Source organism: Parasteatoda tepidariorum, chromosome 10 (assembly GCF_043381705.1).
Source record: "Parasteatoda tepidariorum isolate YZ-2023 chromosome 10, CAS_Ptep_4.0, whole genome shotgun sequence".
In the NCBI taxonomy this organism is placed as follows: domain Eukaryota; kingdom Metazoa; phylum Arthropoda; class Arachnida; order Araneae; family Theridiidae; genus Parasteatoda; species Parasteatoda tepidariorum.
The window spans coordinates 31,285,513-31,302,975 of record NC_092213.1 but is presented as its reverse complement, the minus strand read 5'-3'; the positions used below and the strand labels follow the sequence as shown (position 1 = coordinate 31,302,975).

At 31.4% G+C, this 17,463-nt stretch overlaps 1 protein-coding gene across 1 annotated transcript; it reads right to left on the bottom strand.

Annotated features, from left to right (window-relative positions):
- Positions 1 to 491: 491 nt before the first annotated feature.
- On the bottom strand, positions 492 to 17,463 carry LOC107444779 (tektin-4). Its single transcript, XM_043052435.2, has 8 exons — positions 17,298 to 17,463; positions 12,027 to 12,129; positions 9,700 to 10,006; positions 8,321 to 8,391; positions 7,454 to 7,600; positions 5,878 to 6,100; positions 4,659 to 4,813; positions 492 to 889 (listed from the first exon to the last, which is right to left on the bottom strand). Exons 2-8 carry the CDS (start codon positions 12,125 to 12,127, stop codon positions 676 to 678), a joined length of 1,218 nt encoding a protein of 405 aa, XP_042908369.1. The 5' UTR covers positions 12,128 to 12,129; positions 17,298 to 17,463; the 3' UTR covers positions 492 to 675.

Here is a 17,463-nt window from a genome sequence, read left to right as displayed (position 1 = left end):
AACCAACTGGGTTGCCTGAGATTTGATTGAAACTGTTGACTGCCTTTCAACTGATCTCTTGCCATCAAACAAATTTTCGTGTTCACCGTCCCGTTTTCCTAATGCTTGTTGAAAAACAAAAAATATTCCTTATTTCCAAAACAAATCTGTTTTGCTAACAAAAAAGTGGTTTCACATTCAGGATATTATAAATTTAAATTTTTTAAAAAAAGCATTTTTGCCTTTAGTATTTACATTTGCCAGTTTTTATTCTCAAGAAATTAGTATAAAAATTATACAAGAAATTATTACATGAATACAATGATATAAAAATTAGACTGACTAGCTTTTTAGTGAAGTGGAGTACAAAAAAATGTTTTCACATTCAGGATAATTATAAATGTAAACAAAACTTTAAACATTTTTACCTTTGATACTTAAATTTACCAGTTTTTATTCTTAACAATTAGTGTTTTACTAGCTAGCATTCACAAATACAAGTTAAACTGCTTATAGTTTTATAATAGCAATCTATGCATACGAACAGTAACAATGCTAAATTAAATCAAAAGTTTTATTTTTTCTACCATTTCTAACAATAGTTCTCCTCTAAAGCATTTCTTTATTTTAGTTATGTGTATCTAAGAAGTTTTCTGGAATGAGCAACGTTTGCTCTGACATTTCTTTGAGATCTTCTTAATGGCCCAATAATTTATGCTGGGCTGGAAATTTTTTCCTCACTCCTTGAACTCTGCCTTTATCAACGGTCATGCTGTTCTCTTTGATGGCTATTTCTCGTTCTAGATCTCTCCTTGTCTCCTGTAAGTTACTCAGAGAAGCTTCTGCTCTGGCTAATTGCTCTTGTAGAGACTGAATGGTCGCTGCCAGTTCACGAGATTCTGTTATCAGACTTAAAAAATAAAACTTTATTTAAAATATCTGTGATTAATTAATTTCAAAAAATAAAAAACTAGTTAGCAAACATTCTATTCTGCTAATTTTTTAAATTCTAAAATTGTTTCTAAATTTGTCACAGTATTTCAGTATTAGTTTCTGAAATTTACGGATTTAACACACGATTTTAGTGACACTGTTAAATTCTTTTGTAACCGTCATTGAACAGCCGACCCAATTGTGGGTTTACGATTACTATTTTTCAAATTTGTAGCCTAGTAATTTTGAACCCAACTCAGAAGACAAGGGAACTCTTAGATCAAATATTGGGAGAAATGCGACTTCGTGGAGGACTTTTTGATGGAACTAACCCGCATTTGCGTTACATGGAGAGGAAAGCCTCCAACAATTAGCCCGACGGCAAAGGGACTCTAACCCATAATGCGTCTACCACTAAGGATATTTTACGTCAACACTGTGGTCGGTACAAACAGGGTGCGGAGTTCGTATCTACAGGAAATCGTTGGGATTCGAACCTGGTTCCTGAGCCACCACTGCTCTCTGTTATATTTTTTGTAAATAAAATAGGCATCCAAAGGTTATGATTTCCTCACTTTTACCCTCTCCATTATAGTCTGTCTATGGAAAGAACTACCCTCGCCATTCTCCAAAAGCAGTGACTATGGTTACGAGGTTTGACTATTTAAAGTAAGGTTGTTGTGTCACTATTTAAGACAGGTTTTGCCACGGGTCGGTGAGAGAAGCCACTTTTTTAAAATGCGCTATTTCTTGTTTCCATGGCAGCCGACGGTCTAAGACTTTGTGACAAGAGGAGTCCTTTCTATAGACAAACTATATAATGCTTTCGAGAAATTTTGCTTTCCGCACAAGTATATTCCCACTTCTTACTGAAACGTAAAAGCAATATTTGTAGAAACTATGATTACGAAGAGGGAAAAAGTGTAAGACTTGGGAAATTGCATACATTTAGAGATATATATTCTTTGCAAATATAATAGGTAAGTTTTAAAATTTTTATCATTCTAATGAACTTAACAAATTGTTATTATCTGAATTTTATAATAAATATTTTGTTAAAGTTTTGTGCAATCGTTTAGTATTTATATACCTTCAAAACCGCTATATAATTTTCTGTACCTATTATAAAATCGATACGTAATTTATTTTGTACGTGACAGACGGAAGAATTGTATACCCAAATATTATATAATGGAGTTATGGAATATATAAACTTTTAGACCTGCTCTTATTACAAAGGAGAACTTTTTAAATATTTGAAAATGATACACGGTTAAGAATGTTTCACAAAAGAGTTAACAAAAATTATTGATTTAGTAAGTGAGTCATATTAAATTATATAGAAATATTTTTCAAAGCAATATTCCATGTTTATCCGCTCCACTTTGAAAATAGGATTTCTGATAGACGTATTAGAAGTACACCTCAAAACAAACCCACAAGAATACTAATACAGTCAAACTCCGGTATAGTGAACCTTCAAGAGACCGAAATTTTGGTTCACTATATCCGTTCCGCAGGCAATTTAACTAATGGTTCCCAAACTCCTCCCTTTTATTACACATTATTTAAATAAATGACTGTAAAATATTATTTAGTAGCGAAAAATGTGTTATTTTTTATTACTCTTCGTCTTGCTTACAAAAAAAAATTAAATAAAAAATTTTTAATCTTTAGCTGATGAGCAATCCTGACAGAAAATGCATATTGATCCCACTGACACCTTACAGGTGCATTATCTGCCAGGGTTGGAAATATCTGCTTGGTTTGTTTAGGGATGGGGCAGTGAGATAAAAGAAGCTTATCGCTAAATTCCCCTCTATAGATGGGTTTAAAAAGCGGTATATGTATTTATTTTAAAATAAAAATTACAAAAAAAATCAAGAAAAAAATCAGTTGAAGACAGAAAAAAGTTCATTATATCAAACTTCCTCACTTTTTTGGTTCACTATCGCCACAAAAAATAACATTATACGTGTATAGCAAGGCACGGGACTTAACATTTCGTTCACTATAAACCGTGTTCACTATAGCGGGGTTTGACTGTATTTATTTTGTCATTTTAAAATATATAAAATCAAAATGCCAACTTAAAAAAAAAATAGTAATTTTTTTTACTTAAAATTGTAATTTTGATATTTAAAAATAAACACAAATGTTTTGCATTTATAATTTTAACTAACAATTTAGCTTATGATCTGGGAAAATAAATTGAATTCTAAATTTTTAACTTAATTTCAAGTCTTAAATCTTCAAGGCTATTCTTATCTCGTAGATAAATTTAACATTCATGTTATTTTCCTTAAGAAATATATATATGGAAGTGAGCATCTAAATTATGTGAAATTTAGAGACTATTTATGCACAACATAAATACTTTAAGGAGCTCTATTTTAAAAAAATTACGTAGGAGAATAGAATATCAATAAAAAATTATACATGCAATTTATTTACATAATGATTCGATAAGTTCAGGATTTTAAGAATTTGAAAAGAAATCAAGACACTTTTAGTAGTAAATCGTTCTACTACTATAGTTTATAAGTTGTGCAAAGTTTGAATGCTGATTTTAAGGTATCCGTCTGGGTAAAAATCGGCAATTTCAATTTTTTTTAAATTATCCATATTTGAACTTTAATTCATTAGCTTTCCAAAATTCTTTAAATTTTTGAGCTCCGATTTTTGGGAATGAAGTTTTTTCGTATGCTGAAAGACGAAACCGAAAATAAACTCCCGAAAACGAAACTGGAATTTTTTTTCCATGAAAATTTTAACCTTTTTTTTCATTTGAATAAATTATATTTTTAAGACAAATTCATTTTTAGAAATTAATTTTTGAATTATTGATTTCTTTGTTATCAGAATTTTCTTACATTTACAGAAAAACGCTGATTTTGAGAAAAATTCCTTGTACTAACACGCATTACTAAGAAAGTTTATTATAGAATTCTTTGAAATTTTGCGTCTAGATTTTGTATAAAGTTATAAAATACGTAGATTTAGAGTAAATTTGTAACAATGTACTGAACTAAAAGCTAAGGTGTGAGTGTAAATTTGTTATTTTCATTAAGCTTTAAGTAAGAATATTTAGAATTTCTCTTTAAAATTTCGATACTAAACAATGAATTTTAAAGTTTTTGTTCAAAACACAGGTAATCATATTAATGATCTACTAAAAATATTTATTTTGAAATGTATGCATTGCAATTTGTTGTAGAGCTGTTAGCGTGACAGGAAAAAAATTGTAGTTTTTAAATTCAAATCTGCCCTTATTTTGAAAAATATTTTGTCATTTTTTACACTTCACTACATTTAGGACACTCGTTTGCCGAAAATAAAATTAAAATTTTAATTAAGGCCTTTTTTTTAAAAGAAATTTGTCATTTTCCTACACGATGTATGAATGCATTTTTTTCCCCTTTGACATTATAATTATTTGGATGTGTTAGCAGGCTGTTAAAAATTTTATTGCGTGTTAAACAATAGTATTGTTCAAATTTGCTGTAAACATAATACTGCTAAGTTGCGAACGGGAATATGATTTAATTTAACCTGACTAAATTTGTAAGGTACATACAAAGAGAAATGTTACAGATTTTATGGCAAAACGAAGTGTTTCTGAGAGAGTAAGAGTCATCAAATAATGTAAAAAATGTTTGATTTTTTTTTAAACATCGTTTTTTTTCTTCTTCTTTTGATAATTTAACAATTGTGTTCTAGAAAGTAAAAAATGAAGAGCCACATACCCAAGATGTGCTTTATCTTCGCAAAGTTCAACGTTTGGGCGCTCGTTTCGTAAGTGGAGTCTAGTTTGAACTTTTTTCAAAGGCGCTTCTTTCTCTAAAATCTGTTTCTTCAAAAACGTAATGAGTTTCTCAGCTTCAGCTATGTCTCCCATTATCTAAAAGAGAGACAGTAAATAATAATCGAGGGACTGAATGAAATGAAGGGCTCTAAGTGGCATTCTAATGAATTAGTTTTGACGCTCATACGTTGACAACAGGAAATAAAGAATATGCCTCGAATCTGTTCCTTTTTCTTGAGCCTCTCATTTACAAAATTTATGAATCTCTAACTATTTGCGTCGGTAGCATTCGTACCCGTGGCTTTTTAATTTACCGCTTTCTTAGATTATTCGTTGACTAATTGTGAAAAAATGCACTTAAAACGGTCTTCCACTCCAAAAACGCATAGAGCCTTTATCCACTAATATCTGAGAAATTGAACAACTTGGCTAAATACTGTATAGTTAAATAAAACTAAAAGAAAATATTTCTCTGAGAAATCTCAAAAAAAAAATTTTTTCCACTAAGTTCTTCAACTATTAACTTATTTCTTTAACCATCTTGAGAGCATTGTTTACATACATTTGCAAATTGATTTAGTAATTTCCTTTTCTAGCGTGCCCTTTAAAATATAATTTTGAAAATGTAATAATATGGTGAATAAATCTTAAATAGAAATTGTCTGATGTTTTTCTCTTAAAATAAATTATGGAATCATAACTTCTTCGTTTTAAATCATACACTGATAATAATTGCTAGTTGATTATCTTTTTTTTTTTAAAAAAATACATATGGATAATTTATAGATCTTAATATATTACAATTTCATGAATGCTTCCAAAATTAAGAGGAAAGGCATTTGAGAAGAACAACCAACTCTATCTAGAAAGTGAGTTTTTAGAAAGAAAAAAAAAACTTTTAAGAGTGAAGGAAGTAAACCCAGTAAATCAAATTAGAAATAGATTGATTACAGAGTAGAAAAATATTTAAATAAATAGTTAAAATATATAAAGACAAAAACGTTTTTTAAAAAATATAGAGAGAGAGTAAAATATATTTTTCCTGTCACTGAACTTCCATTGAGGAGTCGTGTTTTATTCACGAGTTAAAGATATTTCACTTCGAAGATTTTTTTAAATTTTTCGAAATTAATTCGATGAATGGCAACGCTCGCTCTTACCATTTCCAAGTGTTTCTTCAATCTGTAAAGGCTATCAGCTGTTTCATTAACGCGTCTTGCCAGAGCACTTTCAACCATATCAGCTTGGTGTCGTAGATCTCTGTACCCATTCATCAAATGAGAATTTATTTTGTCACGCAGTATTCCTGACGTTCGTATCTCGTCTCTGGCATAGAAGAGTCGGTGGCGTGTAAATTCAATCCAATCTTGAGGAGATGACCATCTGTAAAATAGAGCGATTTGTTTGTGAAGGATTTTCAACAAAAAATACAGTTGTGTTAGTCGAACCGTTTTTCTTTTCTTCCAACATTGGTTTTATACAAGGTGTTCCATAATATCCGTTTTAATCTATATTTTTAGAATCATTTCAAAAATGCCAACACACCACGATTTACAAATTTATATTAAAGCTAGGATGAAACGAAAACGTAATAGGAATTTCTGGAATCGATGGGGAAGGTGAGATTAAACATAACGAATTAAATTTGATTGCCTTATGAAGCACAGAGATGTTTCTAATTCTGAGATAATCGGCTTCTGATATTCCTAAATTCTAAAATACTCCGCTCTGCCTCCTCCGCCAATCAAGAAAGTATTTGACATTTTTCAGTTTTACTTGCCACGATAGTGATTTGTTAAATTTTTATAACTTTTTTGCTTTTCCTCTTTTAACTCTTTCATTACGAGTGCCATATTTAGCAGGCATCCACGTGATGACCTGTGTATATGAGCGCTGTATTTAGTCGGCATCCGCGTGAAGACCCGTGTGTACAAGAGCAGTATTTAGCCTGCATTCAAGTGATGACCTGCATGTACGAATGCCGTATTCAGTCGATGTCAGCGCAATACCGATTGATAATTGGCCCAATCTGCTTCAAACTGCCATTGGCTAATTTTCCATTAAACTATAGTATGTGTAAGCTAAGAACTCCTCCCGCCATGACCCGACCCGAGTCGAAACTACTCCAAAATCGTGACCCGCACCCCTACTTGAAATAGCCATACCTCGTTACCATAGTCACCGCCACAGATCCAGACGAATGTCTGGGGGAGTTCTTAATTTAGACAAACTATATATATTGGATTAATACCACTAAAAGCATATTGTGAACATGCTTAACATGTTTTGTATATTGATTGCATTTTTGCTTATGATGCTTCGAAATCATCACTTCTAATATTATGTAAGACTTGAATAAGAAGATCTGAGCATCAGCTTACTGACATGCAATGTACACACTTCGCAGCTTAGAGCACCGTTCAGTGGCGTGTCTTCAGCAGAGCGGCTGACTACGGCGACGAAAGGGTTAAATTGTAAGCTGCAACTCCTAGTTTGTATGTTTTGTCACGTAACAGCTCGTTCAATAAAACTGAGAATATGTATTTTATCGATAAGTGCTTCTGGCTGTAGTTCAAGATCTAATCTGCATATGATATGATTGTTTTTCTTATTTTGTTATTTAGAAAGATAATTCCTTTTTCAGTCGAACGATTCTCTGTTTTCTATAATATTTGGATTCGTGCGTTAAGTTTCAGGGTGTGAAATGAAGTGTGAAGGGTATAAAATGAAGCTTACTTGTTTGGAATCTTCTGTGGTCCAGTATAGAATGCTATTTGTTCTGATGAGGTATTATTCATGTGAGCACAAATAGTATCTATATTGTAAGCTTCCCATTTGTCACTCCAATCTCTTTCGAGTTCCACTTTAGACTGCTGGTCTCTCCTGATAAAATAAATGATTCTGTTATTTATTTACATTGCAATTTTTATTTACTTATTTTTTACTATTTTATCCAAATGATGAAACACAATTTTAAGATTTATCCAATGTTATAATTTTAATTTTATATTAGTCAAATATTTTTCTCACATGCATTTGTTTCTTCTTCAAAAGCTTAAGAACAATATTAATTACAAGTGTATACGCGTCTCAAAAATTAATAATACAAAATGAAATGAATTTAAAAAAGTAAGGAAGTAAATAAAAAAAATAACGAAGTAAATAAAATAAATAGAGTTAAGTATGCAAATAACTTTTTTAATAAAAATTCTATACTTGAATATTAACAATGTTTGGACACATTTTTAGAATATTTTTTCTTTTTAACAATTCTACCGATATTCATATTTCATAAAAAAATTATTTATGATATCTTATTTAAATATTATTCTTAGACTTTAATCTTTCAAATAAAAGTACCTGCGTGTTGTTATTTTTTAATGAAAAATAATGAGTATAATGCACAAAAGCGGCGAAATTTGGAATAATTGTTCAACTTTTATTTCTGAATAATTGAAATACTTAAAAATTGCTTGTTTAGAGAACATATAATCTTCTTTTCTGAACTATTTATTTATTTGAAAAAAGAAGCTTTGAAACTGGAATAAAATCATGAATACAAACAATTAAATCTGCAATACGTAACCTGTGAAATATGCTTACTTTATTTGATTTTCTATCTCTCCGATTATCATCTTTGTTAAATCCTGATACATTTGAATGATTTCAATCTCCTACGAAGAGTTTTAAAAAAATGAATGAATAAAATGTGTTATCTGTTGTTTTAGAAATAATATTTTACATAATGCAAATAAAATTAATTACTCCCTGTTAAATGTTTTTATAATATACGATGGATGCAAGAGAACGTGAACTTTAATTGTATATAAAATATTTGGTATTATTCTTAAATAAAGTAAGGCTAGGTTTTAGGAAATGTATGTTATTGTTTCTAATGCCACTTGCCAATACCAGCAAGCCTGTTTGGTGAAACCAAGAGAATTTCAGACAGAAGATGCGTTTCTTGTTTTTCAGTGGCGCCATCTATGGCAGAGAATACGTCTTCAACCACACTTACGTCACAGCCAGTTTATTGCATGGTTGCCTTTCAAAGGTTGAAAAAGGACCTTGAACACAAAAACACGTATAGAATTCATTATTCATTTTTAGTGATACAATTTCTCTTCAGAATTAATCCAACACTATTAGCTGTACAAGTTACTAACTTGTAACTTGAAGTTAGCTGCAAATTTAATAACGTTAAGTTGAATCATGTTTTAGCTCCATTTTAGACTCTAAAAGGCTTTCACAGCTCTTAATATATGTACTTAAAATCCTTGTCAAAGAAAAGTAAAAAACTATGCATTATGGGTCGCATATCAATATTTCAGTGAAGGAAAAAATGTCATCGAAATCTCGTTAGGTTGATTAGGAAGACCTGAGTTAAAGCATCAACCTGCTTAATTGCCGGGAGAAACTGATGGACATTGGAAATCAACACCTTTTAGAAGAGAGAAAGCCTCCATATGAATCAATTTAGTAGTCCTACTTAACGAATATTGTGTAGTGAGGGGAAATAAGAAATATTTCACAATGTCCGATCTAGCAAACTACACAGTGAGGGATAATAGGTAAGATATCACAACATTCAGACTACGAAATAATCGGATTTCTTGTTAATGGTAACCAATACGGAAGCTTTCCCTCTTCTAGAAAATGTTGGTTTAATCCAGCTATAAACTTTGTTTTTATGTATTTAATCCCGTTTATAAGTGATCCATTTTTGATTTTCCCGTTTATAAATTCATTTGCGACACCAATGTGTGAATTTCTCAAAACTTTTTTTTTTTGCCAAGGATATTAAGTCCATACATTAAGGTTAGTGATAACGGAAAACTTTCTACGATACCATAACATTATACAATTTATTTCTACTAGAGTTAACTCGAAATATTTGTTTGAAACACATTTTTGAGGTTCGACGTGCACCAATAAATATTTTTTACCAACTTTTTATTTAGTATTCAAAAAAGGGATCTTACCCTATGAAGTTCATCCTGTACTTTATCATGAACCAAATCAGACGAAATCCTCTGATCTCGAAGGTCAAGACTCTCTTGGGCAACGATCAGACTCAATTGGGATTCATTTAACGAGTTCTCGAGCCTCTTCTTCTCCATGTGCAGCTTCTTGATTTCAACTGTCAGATCCTCGATCGTCTTCTCGAGGTCTTTCTGGCAGTCGAAAATGTCCTTCGCTCTGTCAGCAATCTTCTTGGTGACGGCATCCTGTAAAGTGTCGGTGAGAATCTTCTTCTCTTTGGCGAGCTGTTTACTTTGTTGGTTGATTCTGAAAAGTTTCAAAAGACGAAATAAGTATACAAGATGAGACAGATGAGTCAATACAGAGGTAAACTTGTAGATGTTTGGCATGTTTAGGTATACAAGGTGATTCATAATTATGAGGTGATAACAATAAGTATAAAAGGTGATTCAGCACAGAGATTACAAACTTGTAGATGTTCGGCATGGATAACATACCATGACCAAAATTGTTATCGTAGGCGAAAAAGACGCCGGAAGCGAAACCCAGTTATGAATTTCTTCTTCATCTGAGTTCAAACTGTTATTTTATACCTTTCTATATTGTCATAATTTTATGTTTTCTAATAACTGATGTGGAGCCGCGGTAGCTCAGGGGATAGAGCACTAGCCTCCCTATGAGGTGACTGGTTGATACAAATTCTGTTCCTGGCTCAGTGTTAATATAAAATATCCTCTGTTGTAGATGGATCGTGGGTTAAAATCCCCATTGCCGTCGGACTAGCATTAAAATGTTTGATTGTTTTTCCTCTCGATGTAAAGCAAATGCGGGTAAGTTCCATCAAAAAAGTTCTCCATGAAGGCTAATTTATCCCAATGCTTGATCCAGGAATTCACTTATCTTCTGGGTTGAGTTCAAAACTACAAGTCTGCGGGATTAAACATTGATAGTCATAAGCTTTGAATTGGACCAGCTTTTCAACGCCAGTTAGTAAAATAATAATGTCAAAAAATGCATTCTAATAAGCCTAGAAATTGCTGTTCTATCGAAATTCAATGATTCGATAGTCAAACTGGGGAACTCTGCAAGTTAGTTCAAATTTCGGTATAAATTAAGGAATAAACGTACCTTGCTCCTAACATCGGTAAACTGGGAACATGCCTGCTGGGAAGTCGTTAAATGGGAGACATATGCTCGATTTGATGTAAAAATTGAGGACACAGTCTTCTAAGAAATTGCTAGATCTATTTTCAAGGGCTTTTTTTAAAAAAAAAAAATCTGAAATCTCTTTGAATTTCCTCAAACTTTAAATAATTTGGTAAGTTTTCTTTTTCTCAAATTTAGAATTTTTTTTTAACGGCAGGCACTGAACACTCGTTCCTCGCCTCGGAAAATGTTGGAAGTATTGTTCTTTAACGTTACCCGGTGGGCACCTGTAAACCGAAGTCACGGAAGCAAGCAGCATTGCCTACGTGATTCATTGCCACAGATAGCCGTTCCTAGGGTGAGCCACATTCGCACATCACAGAGAGAAGCATCCGTGCCCTGAGCGAGATTCGAACTCGAACCATTGACTTCGCAATCAGGCACGCTGACCGCTCTGACACCTGGTTTCGCAAATGTGACTTTTAACATTAAAACATTAAAAAAAAAATTTGACCAAAAATTAATAAATATAAATTTTTAAAAAAATTTCCCGGTAGAAATTTGTAAATTACACAAAAATAATTTAAAATGAGCAATTAAGAAAAAGAAAAAAAAAGAAGATATTTTTGAAAATTCATTCAGTAGTTCCTAAAAAAATTAGTAATTGCTACATTTTATTGCTAAAATAACAATTTTACTTCAGTTAAACAATGAAATAGACGCCCGGTGGCTGAGCGGTAGCCCTTCGCGCTGTCGTGCCACAGGTCCCTGGTTCGATCCTCGGACCGGGCAAGGTTGACTCAGCCTTTCATCCCTTCAGTGGATCGATAAATGAGTACCAAGCATACTTGGGAACTAAACACTGGGGGTTCCGCTTTCGGCTGACCACCTTACCGGAACATCTGCTCCTGGCACCCCAGAGCCCAAGATGGTCAAGAAAACTGAGATGGGCACAGTAGGCCTTGGCCCTCTATGGGCTGTCGCGCCACTGAGTTTAGTTTAAACAATGATATATGATTAGCAAGTGAAATGACGCTTCGTCTGCGTTAGACCATTTCACTTCTAAAGAATTTTTTTTTAAATGTAGTGAAAATAGAGAGTGAATAACTATGCACTGTATAACACATCAAATATTATACTTGCAACAAACAATATGCATTAGACTATATGAAATCTTTACCTAAACCACTCCGCTCTCGTTACGTCAGATTGATTAAACCTTCTTTGATTGTTTTTGTACCATTCATCTATGCTGAGTATTTGAGGTGTCGATGGATTCATTCCTAAAAAGAGACAATACCTTTTATTAAGTAACTTTTCGGTTTCAAGTATGCTCTTATTGACAAACAGAAACCACGTAATCCATCCACAAAATAACAACTCGTAGCCTTAGAAATGGAAGTTGTTTAATACTACAGTCCACAGATGGCGCTATGCGCATCCTAATTAATTATTCTTTGAGCTAAAGAAAATAAATAGTGTATGTGTATCGATTCCTGTGTGTGGAGTGTTTCAATGTTTTCGATGTATATTTCAATATTCTAAGTTCATCTCCGATTCCAGTAAATTGTGGCAAATTCTAACTGAATTGTGAGATATCTAAACGTTCCACCTTTAATTTTATAGTTCCAAGTCCATACAACAACCGAGTCAGGTAAAAATTTATGAAACATTCTTTTTCCCGCTAATTGCTAAATCAGAAGTATTTATACTGAAATTATCTTGCATTCTCTTATTGATTGGATATAAACTCTACCTTCATCCACAGTGGTTTATATCCATTCAAAGGATATAAACCACCTTTTTTTTGTTATAAATTCTACTTACATGAACTATTATGCGAAGAAGAAAAAAGTTACCTGAACATGTTTTAACTCATTGATGGGGTTTTCACATAATAACATACACTCTTAATCAGTCGAGGGTTTGAACTGATTGTGTGCTAATATAATGTTATGCTAATTAACCAGTACTGGAGATTCTTTTAAATTGCGAAATTATCTAAAAAGATTTACTTTCTCTGAAAGAAACATACCTTAGCTTTCGACCAAGTCGAATTCTTTACTTTAAAAATATTTAGGAGAATAGTAGCAAATAGCAAAATATGGTCCCGATAGAGTTAGGAGAGCAGTCAAAAGTTTGGACCTCCTAATATTCATTTTACTTTATATTTAAGCTTAACGCAATGCCTCTCTGGCAAAAACTTTTGGTACACAATTGTAATTCTTGTTTATCCAGATATAATTGCATGAAAAATTATCTTTTAATTTTTTTATTGTTTACATTATTAATTGTAGAAAAAATTCTAAATTTTACATCTCGTTAAGCCATGTAAATTTTAAATGACAAAATCCGAAACTTTAATATAATTGGTTAAAGAGTTCTTGAAGAATGAAAATTTAAAAAATATGACATAATCAAAACTATATTACTCAGAAACTAAACGGGCAATTTCGTTCATTTTTACCACGTTTATATCAACTAGCCTTCGTGTATGTCTGTTCGGGTGGAATTTTGTAATCGATTTTAAATTAACTTCCCGACTAGCTACAGACTTCAAATTTGGCACATAGTTCAGAATTGGATGACAATGCATGAAAACGAAGAGAAAAAAGACATACAAAGTAAAATAAAATTTAGATTAAGGAAAATTTAATATTTTCGCGATTGTCTTTTGCTGTTGATTCGATTATTTCAAATTAGTGTCACATGTCAGTTGAAAAGTTTTGTGTACAGTGAGTAGAAAAATTGAGATTTTGGAAGTGAGTACAAAAAAAAAATAATAATAATAATAATATGTTTAAAAAACACGTTTTTGTAGTGGAGAATAATAATTAAAAAACAAAAATTTGAAAAACGAAAAACGTGGGGTGCATAAAATACATAACAGTACATATGCACATACATGTACACATTTTCTTACTCATACACATGCACAACCACATTCACATATACATACACATGCATATACACAAACATATTCAACATCCACATTCAGATACAATTACAGATATACATACACATATTCTCATGAGCACACATACTGTTACTGTAATGTATTTCATTCGCCCCACATTTTTCGTTTTTCAAATTTTCGTTTTTTAAATATTATTCTCTACTACAAAAACGTGGTTTTTAAAAATATTATTTTTATTTTTTTTTTTTAATTAGATAGTTTAAGACAGTGTAAGAATCTGTACTCTTACTATTAAAAAATTAATGTACTCTTACTACTAAAAATTTATTTGATCATAATCAAATAAAATATTAAGAAAAAGAATGTTTAATGATTTTAAAAAAAATAATATCTTGCAGGAAATGATCTTTAAATAAATGAGTTACATACATTGAAATCTGACATTGAGTTACATTGAAATCTGACAAATTAAGCATAAACGAAATTATCATTAAGGAACTCAAATATTTATTAGCTCTCCTAATGAAGCAATCGAAGAGAAGTTTCCTCCCTCCCCTATATTTTAAGAGTCAGTAATCCAAATACGTCCAAAAAAAGTATGTTTATTTAGGGAATGAATTTTTAATGTCTGATTTCGTAACCTAAAGTAATTTCGCAAATTAATTAGCATATTTAAGGTTAGTCTCCCAAGCGATTAAGACAAGCTGAAAAGACAATTGAATTAAAAGGGAACTTTTTTTCTGTTGCATGAAACATATTTTAGATACCTTCGTATTGCTGATTTCAAATCTACAATCGGTTTCTCTCTCCTATCTACGGTTTTTTTTAATGACATTTTTAGGCTATTTGTCCAAATATACAAGTTTAGAAACGTTAAATATAACAGAGGGGTGCATAAATGTTGCAATAAACTAAGAGAGTTAGGGCGCATCATCAGGATTAAAACTGAATCTCAAACAATGCTCTGAATTGTCGTCATACGCCGCTAGGGGCACTTCGCTATTATGAACTATTTCCTTGTGTACCTCTGAACAATCCATAATAAAGAAGGGTCTCTAGTTTCGTACGACGATGTTTCCGGGCATAGGCTCCTATGTAATTTTAATCCTGATAGATGTTTCCTAACGCTTCAAGAAGTTTGATAACAACATTTACTCGATCTCCTGTTACTTATAACATTTTTAAACTTGTTCATTTTGACAAAAATAGAGTGAAAATGTCATTTGACAAATTGCAGCTTTAGAAGAAAAACTAATTTCAGATTTGAAATCCCCCACCCGAATTAGGCAAGATGAATTATTTGTTAAAATATAAAAAAAAAATTCCCCTGGGTAATTTCAACAGGTAACACCACTTGAATCTTACATTTAGTAGAAAAGATGGCTTAATCCCTTCGGGACAGGCTGTTGCAGAAAACAGCATTTTTTCTTGGTCCACTAGCTCGAGATTTATACGTACTAGAGAGTACGTATATCTTCTAATGCGACAGGAAATTAGAGAGTGCCATACTGAGATTGAGTCGGTGTGACCTTAGGCCGCTAGAGTAAGAAAGGCACGTTTTATAAATTATATTGTGGGCAATGGGAGGGAAAATTACGCGATCACATACATGTGTTCCCAGTGCTTTTGTATGCTTTTTACAATTTAAATAATGTAAATGTTAATATAGGTGTTTAAGTTGCTTTCAATACAGATCATAAACTGAACATTAGTTTTCCCGATACAGCGGGCAACTCCATCTAGAAAGAAGTTTTAAAAATCAAGTTTATTATATGCTTAGTTACTTTGGCATTAATAAATTCTTGTTTATGTCCAGCCCAGAATGATTTCAAAGGTACACAGCAAGGTTAGTTTCGTCCTTGCTTTTATTTATTTACTTATTTTTGAAGCTTTTATGTACTGCAGGAAGAAGAAAAAAAAACTTTAATATCATTTTTTTTATACTTTTGAATAGCTATCAAGAAATTTTTTTATGGTTTTTTACTTGTTTGTTACTTATATTTTAGAACTGCAATGCACAAAAATATTGTATATTTTTAAATTGAAGAATTACATTGCGAATTAAAATGTAAACAATAAAAAAACGAATAACTCGAGTTGTTTTTCAACATAACTTTTTATGTCTCGATAAAAAAAATAAAAAAATAGAGGGAAGAAAAAGGAAAAAAGACAGAAGAAAACTTTCTGGAGATTGCTATAAACTTTCAATTGCATCCCTTTCTACTTTTTTGTATTAAGTTGTTACTCGTGTGACGCTGCCCTCGGTAAGTCGCAACACTTGGCACCATTTTGAAGCAGGATCTTACACGCATTTTTGCCCAGTAAGCAGGAAGGTACTAAATTAAATAGTATTTCAATATTTGAAATAAATCTTTTTATACCATTTCCTTAACCAAAATTAACAGAAATAATTTCGGTACGCTATTTAATCCTTTAGCATGCATGCTAGCATAAAACTTCCCTAATCAGGGTTAACAGATAAAACTATAAAGGTACACTTTGAACTGACATTGATTATACATGCGATTAGACTAACAGTGATTAAAGCAGAAGCAAGCTTAGTTTGTAAGACCTGCCTTGTCAGCATTTAAGATACTACATCTTATTTTGTATTATCCTGAGATTGATTTTGTATAAATATCTTTATAACTCGTGTGGCGTATCTACCACTATAAATATTGAATACCAATTGACTAGTATATAAGACATGTTAACTTGATTCTCTCTAGACTAGGTACCTTTTGATAGATGAAAGTTGACACAGTCAATAAGTATAAATTCACCACAATGGTGTACCGGACGTATCAATTGGTACTCAATATTTAAAATGGTAATTACGCCACACTCGTTCTATAGAGGTTAATAAACAACATAGCGAGTGTTAGTAATCTTGACAAGATATGAAAAAGTTACTTTTGATGTGGGGGGGGGGAGGTGAAATTTAAAAGAAATGGGAATTAATCTTTTCTTTTAATTTGTAAATGGGCTGAAAGGTAAACAAATATCTTCTTACCGTTAAACTTCTATTTCAGCTCAGGTTTTACTTTTTATTTATTATAAATTAAATTATAGTGCAATATCAGATAATAAAATGTAACGTAGTATGCATAATTGTATGACAAATTAAACAAAATATTTTTACTGTTCATGTCATTTTGTTTAATAAATATTTTTCTTTCATTAAAACGTCTTGTAACATTCTTTTACTAGAGAAATGATTATTTTCTAAATTTTCGTCAAATTATAAGTAACTAAAAAGATTGATACTTTAAGTTAATTGGGTGCAAGTGTATAGTCGTCAAAAAATTTAGACTCCAGTAAATTATTTTTTATTTTATTTATTTATTAAACACATTAAAATTAATAAATAGATTAATTTTCTTGTACCTGGTTAAACGAAAAGCACCAAAAGATTTCCAAAATCTATAAGAAAGATCTGATTTCCTTGAAAGACCTTATTCTAATGATGGTATAATAAACAAAATGTTGACAATTACGCTTTCTTATTTCAAGAAATGTGTAAGGATAACTTACTTTAGAAATAAAGATCCAATGTCATATGCAATTCAAAAAGCATCCATAAATTTTAATAATCACATACGTATAAAGAAAAATAACTTTGAGAAAGACAAAATCTTTAGAAGTTAGATTGAATTTTTTGTTGGGAGTTGAGTTTGTGGATAAACGTAGTTGCCATGGT

Excerpts from the sequence above, each read along its gene's own strand:
- LOC107444779 (XM_043052435.2), bottom strand. The coding sequence starts at position 12,127 with ATGAATCCATCGACACCTCAAATACTCAGCATAGATGAATGGTACAAA. Across the intron at positions 4,814-5,877 it reads TGAAGAAACACTTGGAAATG|ATAATGGGAGACATAGCTGA; the intron begins GTAAGAGCGAGC and ends TCTCTCTTTTAG. Across the intron at positions 890-4,658 it reads GAAGATAAAGCACATCTTGG|TCTGATAACAGAATCTCGTG; the intron begins GTATGTGGCTCT and ends TTATTTTTTAAG.